The 19,928-nt window shown below is 47.6% G+C and overlaps 1 protein-coding gene across 1 annotated transcript in view; it reads right to left on the bottom strand.

The window, feature by feature from the left end:
• SECISBP2L (SECIS binding protein 2 like) overlaps positions 1-19,928 on the bottom strand; it is a 197,623-nt gene that overhangs the window by 45,899 nt on the left and 131,796 nt on the right. The window contains exon 14 of the mRNA XM_063926038.1: positions 10,475-10,625. Coding sequence (XP_063782108.1) covers positions 10,475-10,625 — 151 coding nt within the window. The remainder of the gene's footprint in view (positions 1-10,474; positions 10,626-19,928) is intronic.

Genomic DNA, 19,928 nt, shown 5'->3' with positions numbered 1-19,928 from the left:
ATGATCCATGAATCCACCGGGATTCAGTTTCTAATCGCGTTAGATTTCACTCGCACCGCCAGAGGAGTGTTGAATTATAAATACATATCTGCGCTTGCAAATTTGTTAGATAATATCACTGAAATGTATGATGACACGTTCAGGTATACTGGAAGAGAACTTCAAGCTTATAAAACAGAACTGGTCCAGCATAGAATGGTTCTTAATTATCTCACAGCAGTGACAGGCGGATATTGCGTCACACTGGCAACGCAGTACGGCGTGAAATGTTGCACATATATAACGAATAGTACAGAGGACCCGGTCGAGGTCATAGACCAAAAGATGGACGATATTCTCCAATTGAAGTGGGAATTTCGCAGGAGACACAATCTCACTCTTGCTGCTGTAGGTAATAAGCTGACTGGTTGGGTGTCATGGTTGAACCCGCGAAATTTGTTCTCTGGTTTAGGAGAATGGGCTCAAGGAGTCATAATGGATGTTGGGAAGTTTCTTCTATGTATCTTAGGTGTTGTCATAGCCATTGGCTTGATATTTAGATGCGGTCAGGCTTTAATGAAGTGCAAACGAAGTACTAGGGTGATGAGTTTAAGGAGTGAGGAAATTGTAATTCCAATGGATTTGATTTATGACCCAAATGTAGAAACAATGATGTGATGAAAATGCGATTTCTACGGTCCGTTTCTTTCACCTGTTTTTCTGGTTTTTCCAAGGTAAAAAGACCCACTTTTGACGAGGAATTTGATGATCCGGTATACAGACAACTGATGGATTAAAGAAGAAGTTTTGACAACCTTATACACAGATATTTGATGAACAATGCCATAGACCCCCAGTTTCCCTAGAAATTTTAAAATTACGCTAGCCCAACACTTTTGTAAGCCTATGGACATTGACAAAGCTTTTTGCCCACACGCCTTTTGGCAAAAGCACAAAGAAGACTGCATTCAACAGACACCGAACAAGACTTCAACCGACAAATGTTCATTAACCTGACATAGAATACCACTGCATTTACCGTAATTCTGTCTTTTCTTCATCTCTACAACCTTCAGGTAATTACACACATAGTCGATAGGGAATACAGGCACAGATATCAGCAATCACATATTCCCCCATTCATGTATCATCAACTAAAATGTGCTCCCCCATTTTGTTGCAACCAAAATCCGAAAAGAGCTCGATAAAGTTTGACAGCCCATCCACAGACCCGTACCACGGGATAAGAAGGAATTCAAATGTATACTTCGCAATACCTCGAAGCTTGATTTAAAACACGTACGGCACGATGATACATGACCCCCAAACACGGATTCATACACACATGCTTCTGCTATCTCACTAGGTCATACCCTTTTTCCTACCTTCTCCTCTCCTCCCCTACCCAACCATGGAAATGTATTTACACTTGACATATATTTTTCTCTTTTTGAAATGTTTTAGGAAGTGGCAGTTATTGTTGACTGCCAAAGGGTGGACTGTCAAAGTCATAAAAATATCACTATGCACACTGCCATATTTGCACCTCATACATGTCCGCTCTGCGCATGCGTACACTCTCCCGTGCGTGCGCATACACGCAGTCGCGTGCACCCGCAGGCGCACGATATGCGGATTTACGGTAGAGTTTATGTGTTCGTAGCGAGCGACTCAATCGTTACATATTTTCACTTTATAATGTATTTTATAGATCATGGTCCCTTTGATAGATTCTGAAAGTTTAGTTAATGTAGCATGTTCGTGGACAGAGAGATCCCTCTTTATTTGATACGAAGGGTCAGACAGGAGTAATACAGTGGTGTTTAGTATCCATCGGAAGAGTATTTAATTAGCAATATTCCGGTGTTGGTTTGAAGCGAATTAATCGCTCGTGCGAATAGTTATGGACATAAGAAGTTTATGTCCATTTACTATTATTTGCACTTACTTATCCATGCGGCGGGAAACCTAGTTTCCCACCCACCTGAGCAGTTGGAAATTGTCACAGCCCACCTGTATGAATCAACCTATGACCTTTTGTTATAATGCGAGGAGGAATTCCTGTGTCCAATGAACAATGAGATTGTAGGGACCATTGAATTGTATTGTGTGTGGGGCATAAATAGACAAGCCGATCACATCCAGCTCTCACTCTTCAACGGTTCTCATTGCTGATAATCGGGAGCTGGATGTCCAGAGGCGCATGCGATCGTTCCCCTTTGTGCGTAAGTTTTTCTCCGCAATCATATTGTCTTATTGTCATTGTGAGCCATCTCTCTCTCTCTCTCTTCTCCTCTTTCTCTCTTATTTTCCCTTAAAACGTAATTGTATTGTATTTCCTGTGTAGTTATCTGGTTAGTTAGTCTATGTTATATTGTAGTGTATGACTTGTATTGTATTAATTCTTTTGCAAGTATAACATTCATAATATATATATAAGGCGTTGGACCCTAAGCCCAGGTATCTGTGTATTTCTTATAGTGTTAAGTATTTTCAGAGCGTCGGTGACGCTCGAACAGCTTTTAAGATAATCAGGCTACACAAGGTTGCATCTACACTCTATCATTACACTAAGGTTTTGCTGCATAATACATTGTTTATGGTTTAGATATAAAGGTTTAACATTGTGAGCGTCAGCGCCGCTGGTGATCTCCTCGTGGTCCCGAGCGTCCGCTACGCTATAGCGAATCATTACGTTAGTCGGCAGCCAATAGCGTGCCTGCCTGTGATCTCTTGGCCGTGAGCGAACGTGACGCTTGAGCGTCTCGATTACGGCTAAGCGATTGTTACGCAACGTGCGTACCCTTACGGTACTCCATACGTGAATAGCGTACAGTGTTCTTAGACCTCACAAAGGGTTTTATATAAGATAAATATTTGGCTTTATCACTGCTGAAACAGCCTAGAAGGAACACTATAAAACACAGGAACTTTTCTACCCCTCAGCCATGATGGCACTCGCCAGGGGCACCGGCTGAGGGAAGGGATATGGGGGAGGGGATGTGCCTTCCGCAACCAAGGCGTAAAGCTGTATTACCCACAAGACTGTACGGGTAGGCGCCTAGTTTTCGGTGGTCCTAGGGGGAGAGTGTGGCACCTCGCTGCCACAACCATAATGCTTCAGGTAGCAGTTGAAGGACGAGAGGACTTGCTGTACAGCTGGCTATTCTTGGACCACGGCTCGGCATAGCTGGAGTGCAGCACAGCCACAGCACCTCACTGTCCATGCTCTTGAACTTCCGGCTGGCCTGTGTACTCCCAGAAGTTGTGCATGGCTTGGCGTGTGGCCAGGCAGCTGATCTCGCTCAGCCATTCCCTTACTTGCCAGGGGCACTCAGACTCCTAGATACACCCCTGGTAGAACATTGACCTTTGATTCACCACACCAGTGATACTTTGCTCTTGTGCTGGGATCACTGGTATATACATAAAGTAGTATATATATTTAATATATTTACTAGAGTAAATAATGGACCATGGGCTAGAGAGTCTCATTTAGGAGTATGGAATTTCAAGTATTCAATATGACAGACCATCTACCTATACTAAATACAAATTCTGCAGGGAACTTGGTTATTTTTCTTATCGTGACCCGCAGAACATGACCAGATGGAAACAAATTATAGCTCACAAAAAACACCCCACAGCTTTGGTAAACCTTTAACAGGAGAAATCGAGAATAACTATAATCCAAAGTGACGGGTTTAAAGCAAGTATACTGTAAAAAACACATTTTCTCCTTAAACCATTTGGGTACTCATCACAAAACTACCCCTTTGGTTGTACTTGCTCACATTTATGGATGTACACAGCACCTTCAAGTCAGAACTTGTGTCTTTATATGTACAGAAGTGTCCTCATACACTTGCTGCAGTTGCACCAAACATCCCTTTGCAGCGGGCCAGGTCCTGCGTGAGTCAGCTTGCTCGGAGTATCTTTTTCACTCAAATGTGCGTCTTCGTCGCATGTGATATGATTACCTGCTTCATGAGTCTGCACTGAGTAATATAATTTGCGACACTTGTTTATCTGTATGCGATTGGGTCTGTATCTGTATGCAAATTGCTACAATACAGCAACTTTTTTCTTATGCCAAGTTCCATTGTGCTTCGTAAACAGTCACACACAGATAAGAGGATTTTGGTACTTACCGATAAATCCATTTCTCTGAATCCTCTAGGGGACACAGGAGCATTCTGAGACAGTAGGGGTGTGAAGCCTGCAACCGGGGTGTGGCACAATATAAAATTAGCATTGTCTGCACAGCCGGCTCCTCCCCCTTCACATCACTACTCCCTCAGCTTGGAAAATGTGACTGAGAGAATAGGACATGATACTGGAGCACCAGGCGAGGAACCAAACCGTACAACATAGCAAACAGCATCCCAGAAACTCTTAATCGAAAAAACAATGCTGTTTGTACGAACTGAACAAGAACTTTAAACACAGCAGGCCGACAGCACCGAGGCGGGAGTCCAGTGTCCCCTAGAGGATTCAGAGAAATGGATTTATCGGTAAGTACCAAAATCCTCTTTTCGCTTTCATCCACTAGGGGACACTGGAGCATTCTGAGACAGTAGGGGACGTCCCAAAGTTATCCCCCAGGGAGGGAGTGCTGTCGGTGGCCTGCAAAACGACACGTCCGAACTTAGAATCTTCTGATGCAGAGATATCAAACTTGTAAAATTTTGCGAACGTGTGGGCTGAGGACCACGTCGCCGCTCTGCAAAGTTGAGTAGTGGAAACACTTCTGGCAGCCGCGCCCACGAGGCACCCACTGATCGGGTGATATGAGCACCCATCTGAACCGGAACCTGTTTTCCACAGGCAATATAGGCTTGCCGAATGGCAAGTCTAATCCATTTAGACAAAGGCTGCGTAGATGCTGGCCAACCCTTCTTAGGCCCATCATAAAGAAACAAACAAATGGTCCGACTTTCTGAAGGACGACGTAACTTGTACGTATACCCTTAAAGCTCGGACAACATCCAAGGATACGTCCCCATCTGCAAGACCCTGGAAAGATGGGACCACAATGGGCTGGTTGACGTGAAACCCCGAAACAAACTTAGGCAGGGTTTCAGCTCTTGTACGGAGTTCTGCCCTATCCTCACGAAAAGACAAAAAGGGGCTCTTACATGATAAGGCACCCAACTCAGGATCTGTCTGGCCGAAGCCAAGGCAAGTAATAACGTGACCTTCCAAGAAAGATATTTCAGGTCTGTTCTTGCTAGCGGTTCAAAAAGTAGATGATTTCAAAAATTCCAACACCAAATTGAAGTCCCATGGTGCAGTAGGAGGACGAAAAGGGGGCTGCATCCGCAGAACCCCCTGTAAAAAGGTCTGAACCTCTGGTAAGGATGCCAACCGCTGTTGAAATAGGATGGGGAAAGACGAAATCTGAACCTTCAGAGAGCCCAGCCTCAGTCTTACATCGAGACCGGCCTGAAGTAATAGCAGAAGTCTGGATAAGTGGAAGCTCGTCGAATTCCACCCACGTTCTTGAAACCAGTCTATGTAACACTTCCAAATCCTGTAGTAGAGCCTGGCTGTGACCGGCTTCCTAGCGGCAATCATCGTAGGAATGGCCGTTCGCGGTATTCCTCTATCCCTTAAGATCCTGGTTTCACTGGCCACGCCGTCAAACGCAGCCTGTTCAGGTCTGGGTGGTGGAACGGTCCCTGAGACAGCAGGTCCTCTCTCTGAGGTAACCACAAAGGATCTTTTCCGAACCCTGGGAATGAGGGGAAAGGGTGGAAAAATGTAAACTCTCCTGTAACACCAAGGAAGTGTTAATGCGTCAACTCCTCCTGATGCCGGATCTCTTGTCCTGGACCCATATCTGGGCAGCTGATGGTTTTGCCGAGACGCCATTAGGTCCCCCTTGAGGTAGACCCCATCTCCTCACCACCATGCCGAAAACCTGTGGATGTAGGTACCATTCTTCCGGATGCATGTCCTGGCGACTGAGATAATCCGCTTCCCAGTTCTCCACACCTGGAATGAACACTACCAAGAGGATGATGATGTTTCGCCTTTCTGCCCACAACAAAATCTTTGTGGCTTCCTTTAACGCCATCCTGCTGTTTGTTCCTCCCTGACGGTTTATGTAAGCTGCCGTCGTGACATTGTCTGACTGTATCTTTAAGTGTTGACCCATGACTAGGTCTTCGGCTAAGAGAAGTACATTGTAAACCGCCCTCAGTTCTAGAATGTTTATGGGTAGTCTGCTCTCCTGTAGAGTCCATCTGCCCTGAAACTGATGTTCCTCTAGGACGGCACCCCAACCTCTGAGACTGACGCCCGTCTTCAGGATTCTCCAATCCCAAATGCCGAATCTCTTGCCTGCTGTGATATTCTTGTGCAACGACCACCAAATCAATAAGTGGCAGAAGTTGGATCATTCGATGTAGAAGCCAGTGCAAACCTGCTCCCTGAGCAATGAGGTTCATCTGGAATGGTCAGGAATGAAGTCTGCCGTATTGGAGAGCTTCGAACGACGCCACCATCTTCCCGAGAAGTTGTACACAGAGGTGTAGAGAAACAGTCTGTGCCCCCCGTAACTGAGCCACTAACCTCTGTAGGTCTTGGATCTTGTTCTCTGGTAGGAAGACTGTCAATTGAACCGTGTCTAAAATTAGACCGAGGAATTTAATCCGTTGAGTTGGCATGAGATTGGATTTCTGGAAGTTCACAATCCAACCATGTCGAATGAGAAATTGATGAGATGTTCGAGCATCCTTTATCAGCTGTTCCTGAGACGAGGCCTTGATCAGTAGATCGTCTAGATAAGGTATTATCGTGACCCCCAACAGTCTCAATCCTGCTTACCATTACTGCCATGATCTTCTTAAAGATTCTCGGGGCCGACGACAGACCGAATGGTAGGGCTCTGAACTGGTAGTGATCCTTCACCAGTGCAAACCTTAAGTACGCTTGGTGCGGAGTCCAAATAGGGATATGCAGGTATGCATCCTTTATGTCCATGGATACCATGAACTCGTCTTGCTCCAAACCTGCAATGACCGACTGAATTGATTCCATCTTGAATTTGTAAACCCATAGAAACTGGTTTAAAGCTTTTAAATTGAGTATCGGTTTGACCTCCCTTCCGGCCTTGGCACGACAAAAAGATTGGAATAGAACCCCGTTCCCCTTTGGGAGGCGGGAACTGGAATAATAACTTCCGACTGTAGCAACTTTTGGATCGCTATCAGTAGGGCTCTTGCTGTCTGTACCCCTGGGAGATTATGTTCTTTATCCAAAGTTCTGGTGAGGTTTTGGCCCAGATGTCCCGAAACCCCTCCTGACGTGCGCCCCCCAAGGGGGACCCCATGTGAGCTGGGAGACAGTCATGCCACGGTCTTGTCAGCAGGTCTATCCTGTTTTCTGGCCGTCGTCTGTGCACGGCCTCTACCTCTGGCTCCACGTGCTTGTGTACCGAAACCTCTTCCTTGGGCACGAAAGGACTGCGATCTAAATGAATGAAACGCTGGTCCCGAATAACCTCTCCTAACCTGTGGAGCGGCCCCCGTATAAGGAGTAGGTAGAAAGGTGGATTTCCCTGCTGTAGCCTGGGAATTCCGCTTGTCCAATTCTGAACCGAAAAACATCTCACACCCAAAGGGTATGGATTCTACCACCTTCTTATGGTCAGTCTCTCCTTGCCATTCTCGGAGCCATAAAATCCGTCTAGTCGATATGGCCGATGCGGAGATGCGTAATGCTATTCTGCTAATATCCTTTGAGGCCTGACAAATACGAAGCAGATTCTCTAATGTGTTCCGCCAGTTGGGTACATTCTTCCAAGCTATTTTCCTCCTCAATAGCCGGTACAATACGTCCAGATCATGCTCCCATGGCCTTGTTGACCCAAGTACAGACGATCGCAGGTCTCTGTGCTGCACCAGCTGCTACAAAAATTGACTTTAAAGCCGTGTCAACCCTACGATCTGACGCGTCCTTTAAAGTCGTTACATTAGGTATTGTTAAGATTGTCTTCTTCGACAATCTACCTAGGGAAGCATTCACTACTGGTGGATTCTCCCACTTATCCATTACACCCTTAGACAAGGGAGAAGTTACTTGAAACCTTTTTGGAAATTGAAAACGTTTGTCAGGTTGTTTCCAAGCCTCCTCCATTTGAGATTGGAGGGATTTAGGAATGGGAAACACTGCCGAACGTGGCCTTTGGGATTCGAACAAGTCGAATTCCTCCTTTCAACTAAAGACTCAAGCCCTGAGATTTCCGTGTCCTCTTCTGGAAAATCGGCGTCTAGGTTAGATTCAAGTAACTCACCTTCCTCTGCATCACTGAGAAGACCCTCTACCTCCTCTGATTTCTGTATAATAGGAAGAGGTCTTTTAACTGCCTTGCACACATTCGTTTCTGTATGTGCGAGCGGCGTCAACTGAGAAATTACTCCAACGTCTTGGAGAATACTGCAGCCCATTCTGATAGCTGCTTGCGTGATTCTGCCATCACCTTGGAGATTCTCTTTGCGTGGATGTCTTCCCATGACCTAGACGGAGCACTGCTCCCACGTGGGGCGTCCTTGTCTAAGCAGGAGTCGCACATCCCGGAGCTGCTGACCCACGTGCTCTTCTTGTTACATTTCGTACAAACATAACAGGTCCTGGAAGTCTTGGTTGGCTTTAGACCTGTTGTTGAAACCCCCTACCAGGGTACTTTTCTGCGCTTTCACCCTTTAAAGTAGGAAGAGAAAGGCTGCGAGAGGTGACGGATGCAACGGTATCGGATCCGGCTGGAATGACTGTTCCTTTCCTTATATAGGAAAAAAATAAAAAATTACACCAGCCGACATTCTCAACTGTGGCTCGGCTACGATGGTAGAGTCGGTATCCGTCTGCTTCCTTGTATTTTCGTCAGGATCTTTATAATAGAATTCCCTTGAAAATATAAATAGTAAGGTAGAATTATTTTCAGGAGATCCTCACATTTCCAAATTATATTTTTTTACCAGCAGAGGGAGCTATTGCAACACTAAACCTCCCTCTCGGTCACCTATACGAGGGGGAGGGCTATCCCTTCCCCTTAGAATGGCGCCAATTAGTGAAAGGGAAAATGGCCGACACTGAAATTTTCCTGTCACTTCATATTATCTACTAGCCAGCGCTTTGTATTCTTTTAAAGACTTTGCTCCTGAAGGAGATTGGAACCCAGGTCCTGTTGTTGGCTGATACTGGCCTTAGTGATGAGCCACAGCGGCTTCTTTCTCCTTGTGGTAATATATTGTGGGGAGGTGCGCTGATTACACATGTATAGTGGCCTCTTCCCCTCGCGCAGCTGAATGTTCACTTCAGCCGCGCGGAAACCACTGCAGCGGCTCTGTCACGCGCGCTCCGGGACCTCAAGCAGAGTCTCCTGCGGCCGCCTTATCTCACCTGCCACCCGGTGTGCGCGCTACGGGACCATATCACTAAGTCCCGTAGCGGCGCCCAGCAGAGACCCCCTCATGCGGCTCCCTTTCACTTGGCGTGCACGCTATGGGACCGTTCTCCCGTAGCGGCGCCAAGCCGCGTATCTCTGCGGTCTCTGAGCTGGCGGAGGGAGGGGGGAAACAGGGGATGATTATGCCATGCTGCTGCTGCCCTGTGTCCTAACAGTGCCACATCTCTGCATAAGCTGGGAGCCCTGTCCCTGCTCCGTAGCGCAGCTCTCATCTTCTAGCTCTGCTGCGGCTCTCCCTGCTCCGCACTGATCTCCCCACTGCTGTCAACAGGAGAGATCATTGTAGAGCGGTCAAAACTGTTATAACTCAGCTTTCTCACTGAAGAGGGGACGCTATTAACTGCCTAGTATTGTTTATATCTATCTGGACCCTTAAGTACAACCAGTACTTACTGCAGACTGCTGTGAGGATCTCCTGTAAACATGCAGGTCCCCTTTAGAAGGGATCTTTGACTCTCGTATATCTTACAGCTTTGTCCCCCTTTTGTTAGGTTGACGCAGCCATGAAAAGATTCCATGTTCTGTTTTGTCTAGGAGCAGTAGCTCCCACGTGCTGTACCTCCAGTACAATATTTCAAACTGAGGGAGGAGGGATTTGTAGGGGGAGGAGCCGGCTGTGCAGACAATGTTAATTTTAGATTGTGCCACACCTCCGGTTGCAGGCTTCACACCCCTACTGTCTTAGAATGCTCCAGGGTCCCCTAGTGGATGAAAGAGAAATAAAAGTATTGCATAACTAATTAATCAGTGCAGTCCTCATGAGATGTACCCCAAAATTAAAGCAAATGGAAACAAATATTGTAATCCAGAGATTATAAGGTAAATGGTAAATGACATGTTCTTTTTAATCAAGTGTTTCTGTCTTATTAAGGTTTCCAACGCTGGAAAAAAAAAATAGTTTGCAGGAATATAAATGTTAAGCACATAGTTTATACATATGGACAGAGTAAATTTATTTTATGTGGTCATTAAAAACAGAAACAGTAAGCTTTTATTTTTAGAAATCATGCAGTATTCACTTACTCTCTGAACCTCTTGCTGTGGATTTTGGTAATGGCAGAGGAGGCCATGGGACTGCCAATGCCGGAACTTGCTGGGGAGCCCTGAGATACAGGAGTCATGCAATAGGGGGAGTTCTGACTTGCTGGGGACAGTGAGGTATCACTTTGTGCCTCTAATAGGAAACAGAATTGAAAAAGATCAGCATGGTTAATTATGGCGCTTCATATAAAAAAAAACCAGACCATCTTATTTTAAAAATAGCATAACTTATTTACAAGCATATTAACTGAAGATGTGTTGCTGTAAGAAGTGAGCTTATAATGCCACTGAAAGCTGCTTCCCTGAAACACATATAGGCTGAGATCCATTGTATGCATCCGCGAAGTGATAAAAATTGTTCAATCATAGTATTTTCTATTTCCATTAGCAGTAATATAATGTGCCGCTAAACAAGTGTATCTGGATGGTAGATAGGCAGTAAATAAATACACTGTCAATAGGTCGGCACCAGATGGTTGACAATCAGTTACGTGGTCGACACATGGTATTTCATGAATGTTAGGGTTAGGCACTAGGTGGAGAGTTAGGGTAAAAATAGGATTTTAATTACCTACCGGTAAATCCTTTTCTCATAGTCCATAAGGAATATTGGAGAGACTTAGTACGATGGGGGGTATAGACATGGTGCAAATCTAACTCGCTACAAATGTTATATTTGCCACACCTGCAGTGCACATGGTTTTGCCCAACTGCTAACAAACTTGCCGCTGCGATCAACTCTGAATAGATAGCAGCTCGGCATAGTTGCAAGGCCGAGACTCCACGGACAGCCACCAAGGAAGACCCCACCGATCTTGTAGAGTGGGCCATCAGAGAGACTGTGGAACAGGTAAGGCTGCAGACACATAGGCCTGCTGGATAGTAAGCCTAAGCCAACGAGCAATAGACTGCTTTGAAGCAGGGCAACACTTTTTCTGTGCATCATATAGCACGAATAAAGAATCTGTCTTTCTAATCCGAGCCGTTCTCTTGACATAGATCTTCAAGGCCCGTACCGCATCCGATGCCTCCGGAGGAGCAGAAGTGCCAGAACCTGACGGAACCATAATAGGTTGATTCCAGTGGAACGCAGAGACGACATTCGGCAGGAACTGCTGCCTAGTCCTGAGCTCCGCTCTGTCCTCATAAAAGACCAAGTAGGGACTTTTACACGATAAGGCCCCAAATTCTGAGACACGCCTGGCTGAAGCCAGGGCCAGTAACATCAAAGTCGTCCACGTGAGGTACTTGTCTTCTATTGTCATCAGTGGTTCAAACCAGGAGGACTGTAGAAACTCTAACACAACATTCAAATCGCAGGGTGCCGTGGGTGGCACAAAAGGTGGGAGTACTCCTTGCAAGAAGGTCTGAACTTCTGGCAACACTGCCAATTTCTTCTGGAAGAAAATGGAGAGAGCTGAAATCTGGACCTTAATGGAACCCAGACGTAAGCCCTTATCCACACCAGCCTGCAGGAAACGCAAGAAACGACTCAAGTGGAACTCCGCAGGTGGATACGTGCGTTCTTCGCACCAAGAGACATATCGCCTCCAGATATGATGATGATAGTGTTTTGACGTCACAGGTTTCCTGGCCTGAACTATGGTAGCAATAACCATTTTGGAGAGGCCCTTGTGAGCTAGGATGTTCCGCTCAACCTCCATGCCGTCAAACGAAGTCGCCATAAGTCCGGGTAGATGAACGGTCCTTGTTGAAGATGATCTCTTTTTAATGGCAGAGGCCAAGGATGCTCGACGGACATGTCCAGAAGATCTGCGTACCATGCCCTCCGAGGCCAATCCGGGGCAATCAGAATTGCCTGGACTCCCTGATTTATGATTCGTTTGAACACCCTTAGGAGCAACGGAATCGGAGGAAACAGGTAGACCAATCGGTAAGGCCAAGGCGACGTCATTGTATCCACTGCCCTCGCCTGAGGGTCCCTGGTTCGTGAGCAATAGCAGTGAAGCTTCTGTTTGAGTCAAGAAGCCACCACGTTTATCTGCGGGCAGCCCCACCGGTGGATGATCTGTTGGAACACCTGATGGTGGAGACTCCACTCCCCTGGGTGGAGATCGTGATGACTCAGGAAGTCTGCTTCCCAGTTGTCCAAACCCGGAATGAAGATTGCAGAGGAGTATCCTTGACACCTCTCGCATGCAGGCTCTGCTTTTTGTCCCTCCTTGCAGATTGATATACTCCACTGCTGTGGCATTGTCCGACTGAACTTGGATCGCATGATCCCTGGGTAGAGGAGAGGCCTGAAGCAGAGCATTGAAGATCGCCCAAAGTTCCAGAATGTTGATCGGAAGGAGGGCTTCGTGGGCTGACCACCTGGCCTGGAACTGAGCCCCCTGGGTTACAGCTCCCCATCATCCAGACTCGCATCCATCCCGAGGAGTATCCAAACCTGGATCCCGAAACGTCGGCCTTCTAGTAGGTTTGAGTACCGCAGGAGAGAAATCCTGGCCTGAGGTGACAGCTGTATTATCCGGTGCATCTGAAGATGTGATCCGGACCACTTGCTCAGGAGCTCCAATTGAAGTGTCATGGCTTGGAACCTTCCATACTGGATCGCCTCGTATGAGGCTACCATCTCTCCCAATAATCCTATGCTAGGATGGATGGATATTCGAGCAGGCCGGAGAACCATGCAAACCATCTCCTGAAGTGCTCTCTCTGTGTCCCCTGGGAGGAACACCTTCCAGGTCACAGTATCCAGCAACATTCACAGGAACAGGCGCTGCTGAGTTGGCTCCAGGTGGGACTTCTGTAAATTGAGGATCCAGCCATGGTGTGACAGAAGTTGGATAGTGCGGTCTAAATGGAGCAATAAAAGCTTCCGATCTTCCAGGCCTGCAAGCACTGCTCGCAAGTATTCCACCTGGAACTTGAAAACCTGTAGGCAAGGGTTCAAGGATTTTAGATCCAAAAATAAGAATTTACTTACCGATAATTCTATTTCTCGGAGTCCGTAGTGGATGCTGGGGTTCCTGAAAGGACCATGGGGAATAGCGGCTCCGCAGGAGACAGGGCACAAAAGTAAAGCTTTTACAGGTCAGGTGGTGTGTACTGGCTCCTCCCCCTATGACCCTCCTCCAGACTCCAGTTAGGTACTGTGCCCGGACGAGCGTACACAATAAGGGAGGATTTTGAATCCCGGGTAAGACTCATACCAGCCACACCAATCACACCGTACAACTTGTGATCTAAACCCAGTTAACAGTATGATAACAGAGGAGCCTCTGAAAGATGGCTTCCTAAACAATAACCCGAATTAATTAACAATAACTATGTACAAGTATTGCAGATAATCCGCACTTGGGATGGGCGCCCAGCATCCACTACGGACTCCGAGAAATAGAATTATCGGTAAGTAAATTCTTATTTTCTCTATCGTCCTAAGTGGATGCTGGGGTTCCTGAAAGGACCATGGGGATTATACCAAAGCTCCCAAACGGGCGGGAGAGTGCGGATGACTCTGCAGCACCGAATGAGAGAACTCCAGGTCCTCCTTTGCCAGGGTATCAAATTTGTAAAAATTTACAAACGTGTTCTCCCCTGACCACGTAGCTGCTCGGCAGAGTTGTAATGCCGAGACCCCTCGGGCAGCCGCCCAAGATGAGCCCACCTTCCTTGCGGAATGGGCCTTAACAGATTTAGGCTGTGGCAGGCCTGCCACAGAATGTACAAGTTGAATTTTGTTACAAATCCAACAAGCAATCGACTGCTTAGAAGCAGGTGCACCCAACTTGTTGGGTGCATACAGTATAAACAGCGAGTCAGATTTTCTGACTCCAGCCGTCCTTTAAATGTATATTTTTAAGGCTCTGACAACTTCCAACAACTTGGAGTCCTTCAAGTCGTCTGTAGCCGCAGGCACTACAATAGGCTGGTTCAGGTGAAACGCTGATACCACCTTAGGGAGAAAATGCGGACGCGTCCGCAGTTCTGCCCTATGTCGAATGGAAAATTAAATAAGGGCTTTTATAAAACAAAGCCGCCAGTTCAGATACTCTCCCGGCCGAAGCCAGGGCCAGTAACATAGTCACTTTCCATGTGAGATATTTCAAATCCACATTCTTCAGTGGTTCAAACCAATTGGATTTGAGGAAATCTAAAACTACATTTAGATCCCACGGTGCCACCTTAGGCACCACAGGAGGCTGTATATGCAGTACTCCTTTGATAAAAATCTGGACCTCAGGGACTGAGACCAATTCTTTTTGGAAGAATATTGATAGGGCCGAAATTTGAACCTTAATAGATCCCAATTTGAGACCCATAGACAATCCTGATTGCAGGAAATGTAGGAAAACGACCCAGTTGAAATTCCTCCATCGGAGCACTCCGCTGCTCGCACCACGCAACATATTTTCGCCAAATACGGCGATAATGCTTCGCGGTGACTTCCTTCCTTGCCTTTATCAAGGTAGGAATGACTTCTTCTGGAATGCCTTTTCCTTTTAGGATCTGGCATTCAAACGCCATGCCGTCAAACGCAGCCGCGGTAAGTCTTGAAAAAGACAAGGACCCTGCTGAAGCAGGTCCCTTCTCAGAAGTAGAGGCCACGGATCGTCCGTGACCATCTCTTGAAGTTCCGGGTACCAAGTCCTTCTTGGCCAATCCGGAGCCACTAGTCTTACTCCTCTTTGCCGTATAATCCTCAATACCTTTGGTATGAGAGGCAGAGGAGGAAACACATATACCGACTGGTACACCCAAGGTGTTACCAGCGCGTCCACAGCTATTGCCTGCGGATCTCTTGACCTGGCGCAATACCTGTCCAGTGTTTTGTTGAGGCGAGACGCCATCATGTCCACCATTGGTTTTACCCAACGGTTTAATAGCATGTGGAAAACTTCTGGATGAAGTCCCCACTCTCCCGGGTGAAGGTCGTGTCTGCTGAGGAAGTCTGCTTCCCAGTTGTCCACGCCCGGGATGAATACTGCTGACAGTGCTATCACGTGATTCTCCGCCCAGCGAAGGATCCTGGCAGCTTCTGCCATTGCCCTCCTGCTTCTTGTGCCGCCCTGTCTGTTTACATGGGCGACTGCCGTGATGTTGTCCGACTGGATCAACACCGGTCTTCCTTGAAGCAGAGGTTCCGCCTGGCTTAGAGCATTGTAGATTGCTCTTAGTTCCAGAATGCTTATGTGAAGAGACTTTTTCAGGCTCGACCACACTCCCTGGAAATTTCTTCCCTGTGTGACTGCTCCCCAGCCTCTCAGGCTGGCATCCGTGGTCACCAGGATCCAATCCTGCATGCCGAATCTGCGGCCCTCCAATAGATGAGCCTCCTGCAACCACCACAGAAGGGATACCCTTGTCCTCGGCGACAGGGTTATCCGCAGGTGCATCTGAAGATGCGACCCTGACCATTTGTCCAACAGATCCCTTTGCATGGAATCTGCCGAAAGGGATTGCTTCGTAAGAAGCTACCATTTTTTCCCAGGACTCTTGTGCATTGATGTACAGACACCTTTCCTGGTTTTAGGAGGTTCCTGACCAGGTCAGATAACTCCTTGGCTTTTTCTTCGGGAAGAAAAACCTTTTTCTGAACTGTGTCCAGAATCATCCCCAGGAACAGCAGACGAGTTGTCGGCATTAATTGGGATTTTGGAATATTCAGAATCCATCCGTGCTGCTTTAGCACCTCTTGAGATAGTGCTAAACCCATCTCTAGCTGTTCTCTGGACCTTGCCCTTATTAGGAGATCGTCCAAGTATGGGATAATTAATACGCCTTTTCTTCGAAGAAGAAATATTATCTCGGCCATTACCTTTGTAAAGACCCGAGGTGCCGTGGACAAACCAAACGGCAGCGTCTGAAACTGATAGTGACAGTTTTGTACAACGAACCTGAGGTACCCCTGGTGTGAGGGGTAATTGGAACGTGGAGATACGCATCCTTGATGTCCAAGGATACCATAAAGTCCCCTTCTTCCAGGTTCGCTATCACTGCTCTGAGTGACTCCATCTTGAACTTGAACTTCTTTATGTACAGGTTCAAGGACTTCAGATTTAGAATAGGCCTTACCGAGCCATCCGGCTTCGGTACCACAAAAAGAGTGGAATAATACCCCTTCCCTTGTTGTAGAAGAGGTACCTTGACTATCACCTGCTGAGAATACAGCTTGTGAATGGCTTCCAAAACCGTCTCCCTTTCTGAGGGGGACGTTGGTAAAGCAGACTTCAGGAAACGGCGAGGTGGCTCTGTCTCTAATTTCAACCTGTACCCCTGAGATATTATCTGCAGGATCCAGGGATTTACCTGCGAGTGAGCCCACTGCGCGCTGTAATTCTTGAGACGACCGCCTACCGCCCCCGAGTCCGCTTGCGAAGCCCCAGCGTCATGCTGAGGCTTTTGTAGAAGCCGGGGAGGGCTTCTGTTCCTGGGAAGGAGCTGCCTGTTGCTGTCTCTTCCCTCGTCCTCTGCCTCGTGGCAGATATGAATAGCCCTTTGCTCTCTTATTTTTAAAGGAACGAAAGGGCTGCGGTTGAAAGGTCGGTGCCTTTTTCTGTTGGGGAGTGACTTGAGGTAGAAAGGTGGATTTCCCGGCCGTAGCCGTGGCCACCAAATCCGATAGACCGACCCCAAATAACTCCTCTACGCATCGCCTGTCCACTGTCGTGTCCATAAAGCTCTTCTGGCCGAAATGGACATAGCACTCACCCGTGATGCCAGTGTGCAGATATCTCTCTGTGCATCACACATATAAAGAAATGCATCCTTTATTTGTTCTAACGACAGTAAAATATTGTCCCTGTCCAGGGTATCAATATTTTCGATCAGGGACTCTGACCAAACTACCCCAGCACTGCACATCCAGGCAGTCGCAATAGCTGGTCGTAGTATAACACCTGCATGTGTGTATATACCTTTTTGGATATTTTCCATCCTCCTATCTGATGGATCTTTAAGTGCGGCCGTCTCAGGAGAGGGTAACGCCACTTGTTTTGATAAGCGTGTTAGCGCTTTGTCCACCCTAGGAGGTGTTTCCCAGCGCTCCCTAACCTCTGGCGGGAAAGGGTATAAAGCCAATAACTTCTTTGAAATTAGCAGTTTTTTTATCGGGGCACCCCACGCTTCATCACACACGTCATTTAATTCTTCTGATTCGGTAAAAACTACTGGTAGTTTTTTCCCACCTCACATAATACCCTGTTTAGTGGTACCTGTAGTATCAGCTAAATGTAACATCTCCTTTATTGCCAAAATCATATAACGTGTGGCCCTACTGGAAAATACGGTTGATTCGTCACCTTCACCACCGGAATCAGTGCCTGTGTCTGGGTCTGTGTCGACCGACTGAGGCAAGGGGCGTTTTACAGCCCCTGACGGTGTTTGAGGCGCCTGGACAGGCACTAATTGAGTGTCCGGCCGCCTCATGTCGGCAAACGACTGCTTAAGCGAGTTGACGCTATCCCGTAATTCCACAAATAAAGGCATCCATTCTGGTGTCGACCCCCTAGGAGGTGACATCCTCATATTTGGCAATTGCTCCGCCTCCACACCAATAACGTCCTCATACATGTCGACACATACGTACCGACACACAGCAGACACACAGGGAATGCTCTATACGAAGACAGGACCCACTAGCCCTTTGGGGAGACAGAGGGAGAGTCTGCCAGCACACACCAAAAAACGCTATATATGACAGGGATAGCCTTATGATTAAGTGCTCCCTTATAGCTGCTTTTATATTAATATACTGCCATTTATTTTGCCCCCCCTCTCTGTTATACCCTGTTTCTGTAGTGCAGTGCAGGGGAGAGACCTGGGAGCCTTCCTGACCAGCGGAGCTGTGACAGAAAATGGCGCCGTGTGCTGAGGAGATAGGCCCCGCCCCTTTTTCGGCGGGCTCGTCTCCCGCTATTTAGTACATTTAGGCAGGGGTAAATATCTCCATATAGCCTCTGGGGCTATATGTGAGGTATTTTTAGCCTTTTTAAAGGTTTTCATTTGCCTCCCAGGGCGCCCCCCCCCCAGCGCCCTGCACCCTCAGTGACTGCCGTGTGAAGTGTGCTGAGAGGAAAATGGCGCACAGCTGCAGTGCTGTGCGCTACCTTAAGAAGACTGCAGGAGTCTTCAGCCGCCGATTTTGGACCTCTTCTTGCTTCAGCATCTGTGAGGGGGCCGGCGGCGTGGCTCCGGTGACCATCCAGGCTGTACCTGTGATCGTCCCTCTGGAGCTTCATGTCCAGTAGCCAAGAAGCCAATCCATCCTGCACGCAGGTGAGTTCACTTCTTCTCCCCTCTGTCCCTCGTTGCAGTGATCCTGTTGCCAGCAGGAATCACTGTAAAATAAAAAACCTAAAGCTAAACTCTCTAAGCAGCTCTTTATGAGAGCCACCTAGAATTGCACCCTTCTCGGCCGGGCACAAAAATCTAACTGGAGTCTGGAGGAGGGTCATAGGGGGAGGAGCCAGTACACACCACCTGACCTGTAAAAGCTTTACTTTTGTGCCCTGTCTCCTGCGGAGCCGCTATTCCCCATGGTCCTTTCAGGAACCCCAGCATCCACTTAGGACGATAGAGAAATGGACCTTACTGAACCATCCGGTGTCTGTACCACAAATATGTTGTAGTAGTAAACCTTTCCCTGTTGTTGCAGTGGCACAGGAACAATGACTTGAGACTGGACCAATTTTTGGACGGCTTGCTGCCGCATAACACGCGTTTGGGGAGGAGCGGCGTCAAACTCTAGTTTGTAGCCCTGAGAGATGAAGTCCCTTATCCAGGGTATCCTGGTAGGAGCTATCCCAGATGTGGCTGAAGTGACGCAGTCGAGCTCCCACCTCAAGATCCCCTCGAGGTGGATGGGCACCATCATGCCGAGGCCTCAGTGGAAGCCGAACTGGTGCTCTCCTGAGAACCTGCGATGATTGGGTTTCCCGTCTCCTCTCTGGTGCCTCTAGTCACAGTGGAGGCACCTCTGGCCCTAGAACGAAATCTGTTAGAACGAAAGGACTGAACAGATGGCCTCGGGTAGGAATGCCTAGGCAGCGGGACTCCATAGGGGAAAAATGTGGATTTCCCTGCAGTGACTTTGGAAATCCACGTATCCAACTCAACCCCAAATAGCCATTCCCCAGAAAAGGGGAGGGACTGCGCTTGGATTCCGCGTCCGCTATCCAGTGATGAAACCACAAGGCCCTGCGTGCCGACACTGCCATGGCAGAAGTCTTAAAATTAATATTGCCCATCTCCTTGAGTGAGTCACACAGGAAGCATGCGGTGTCCTGAGTGTGCTTCAGGAGAGTCACCGTAGTGAGGCATATCCCTGGAGAAGTGTTCCTGAATTTGAGTAGCCCACGTATAAATGGCATGGGTCATCCAGCAACCCGCTGTGACCAGCCTTTGCGATACACCTGCTGCTGTGTAGATAGACTTTAGTGTAGTCTCTATTTTTCTGTCCCCAGGGTCCTTT

Source organism: Pseudophryne corroboree, chromosome 6 (genome assembly GCF_028390025.1).
Source record: "Pseudophryne corroboree isolate aPseCor3 chromosome 6, aPseCor3.hap2, whole genome shotgun sequence".
NCBI classification, from domain to species: Eukaryota; Metazoa; Chordata; class Amphibia; order Anura; family Myobatrachidae; genus Pseudophryne; species Pseudophryne corroboree.
The sequence above is the reverse complement of the archived record's forward strand: the minus strand, read 5'-3'. Positions and strand labels throughout refer to the sequence as shown.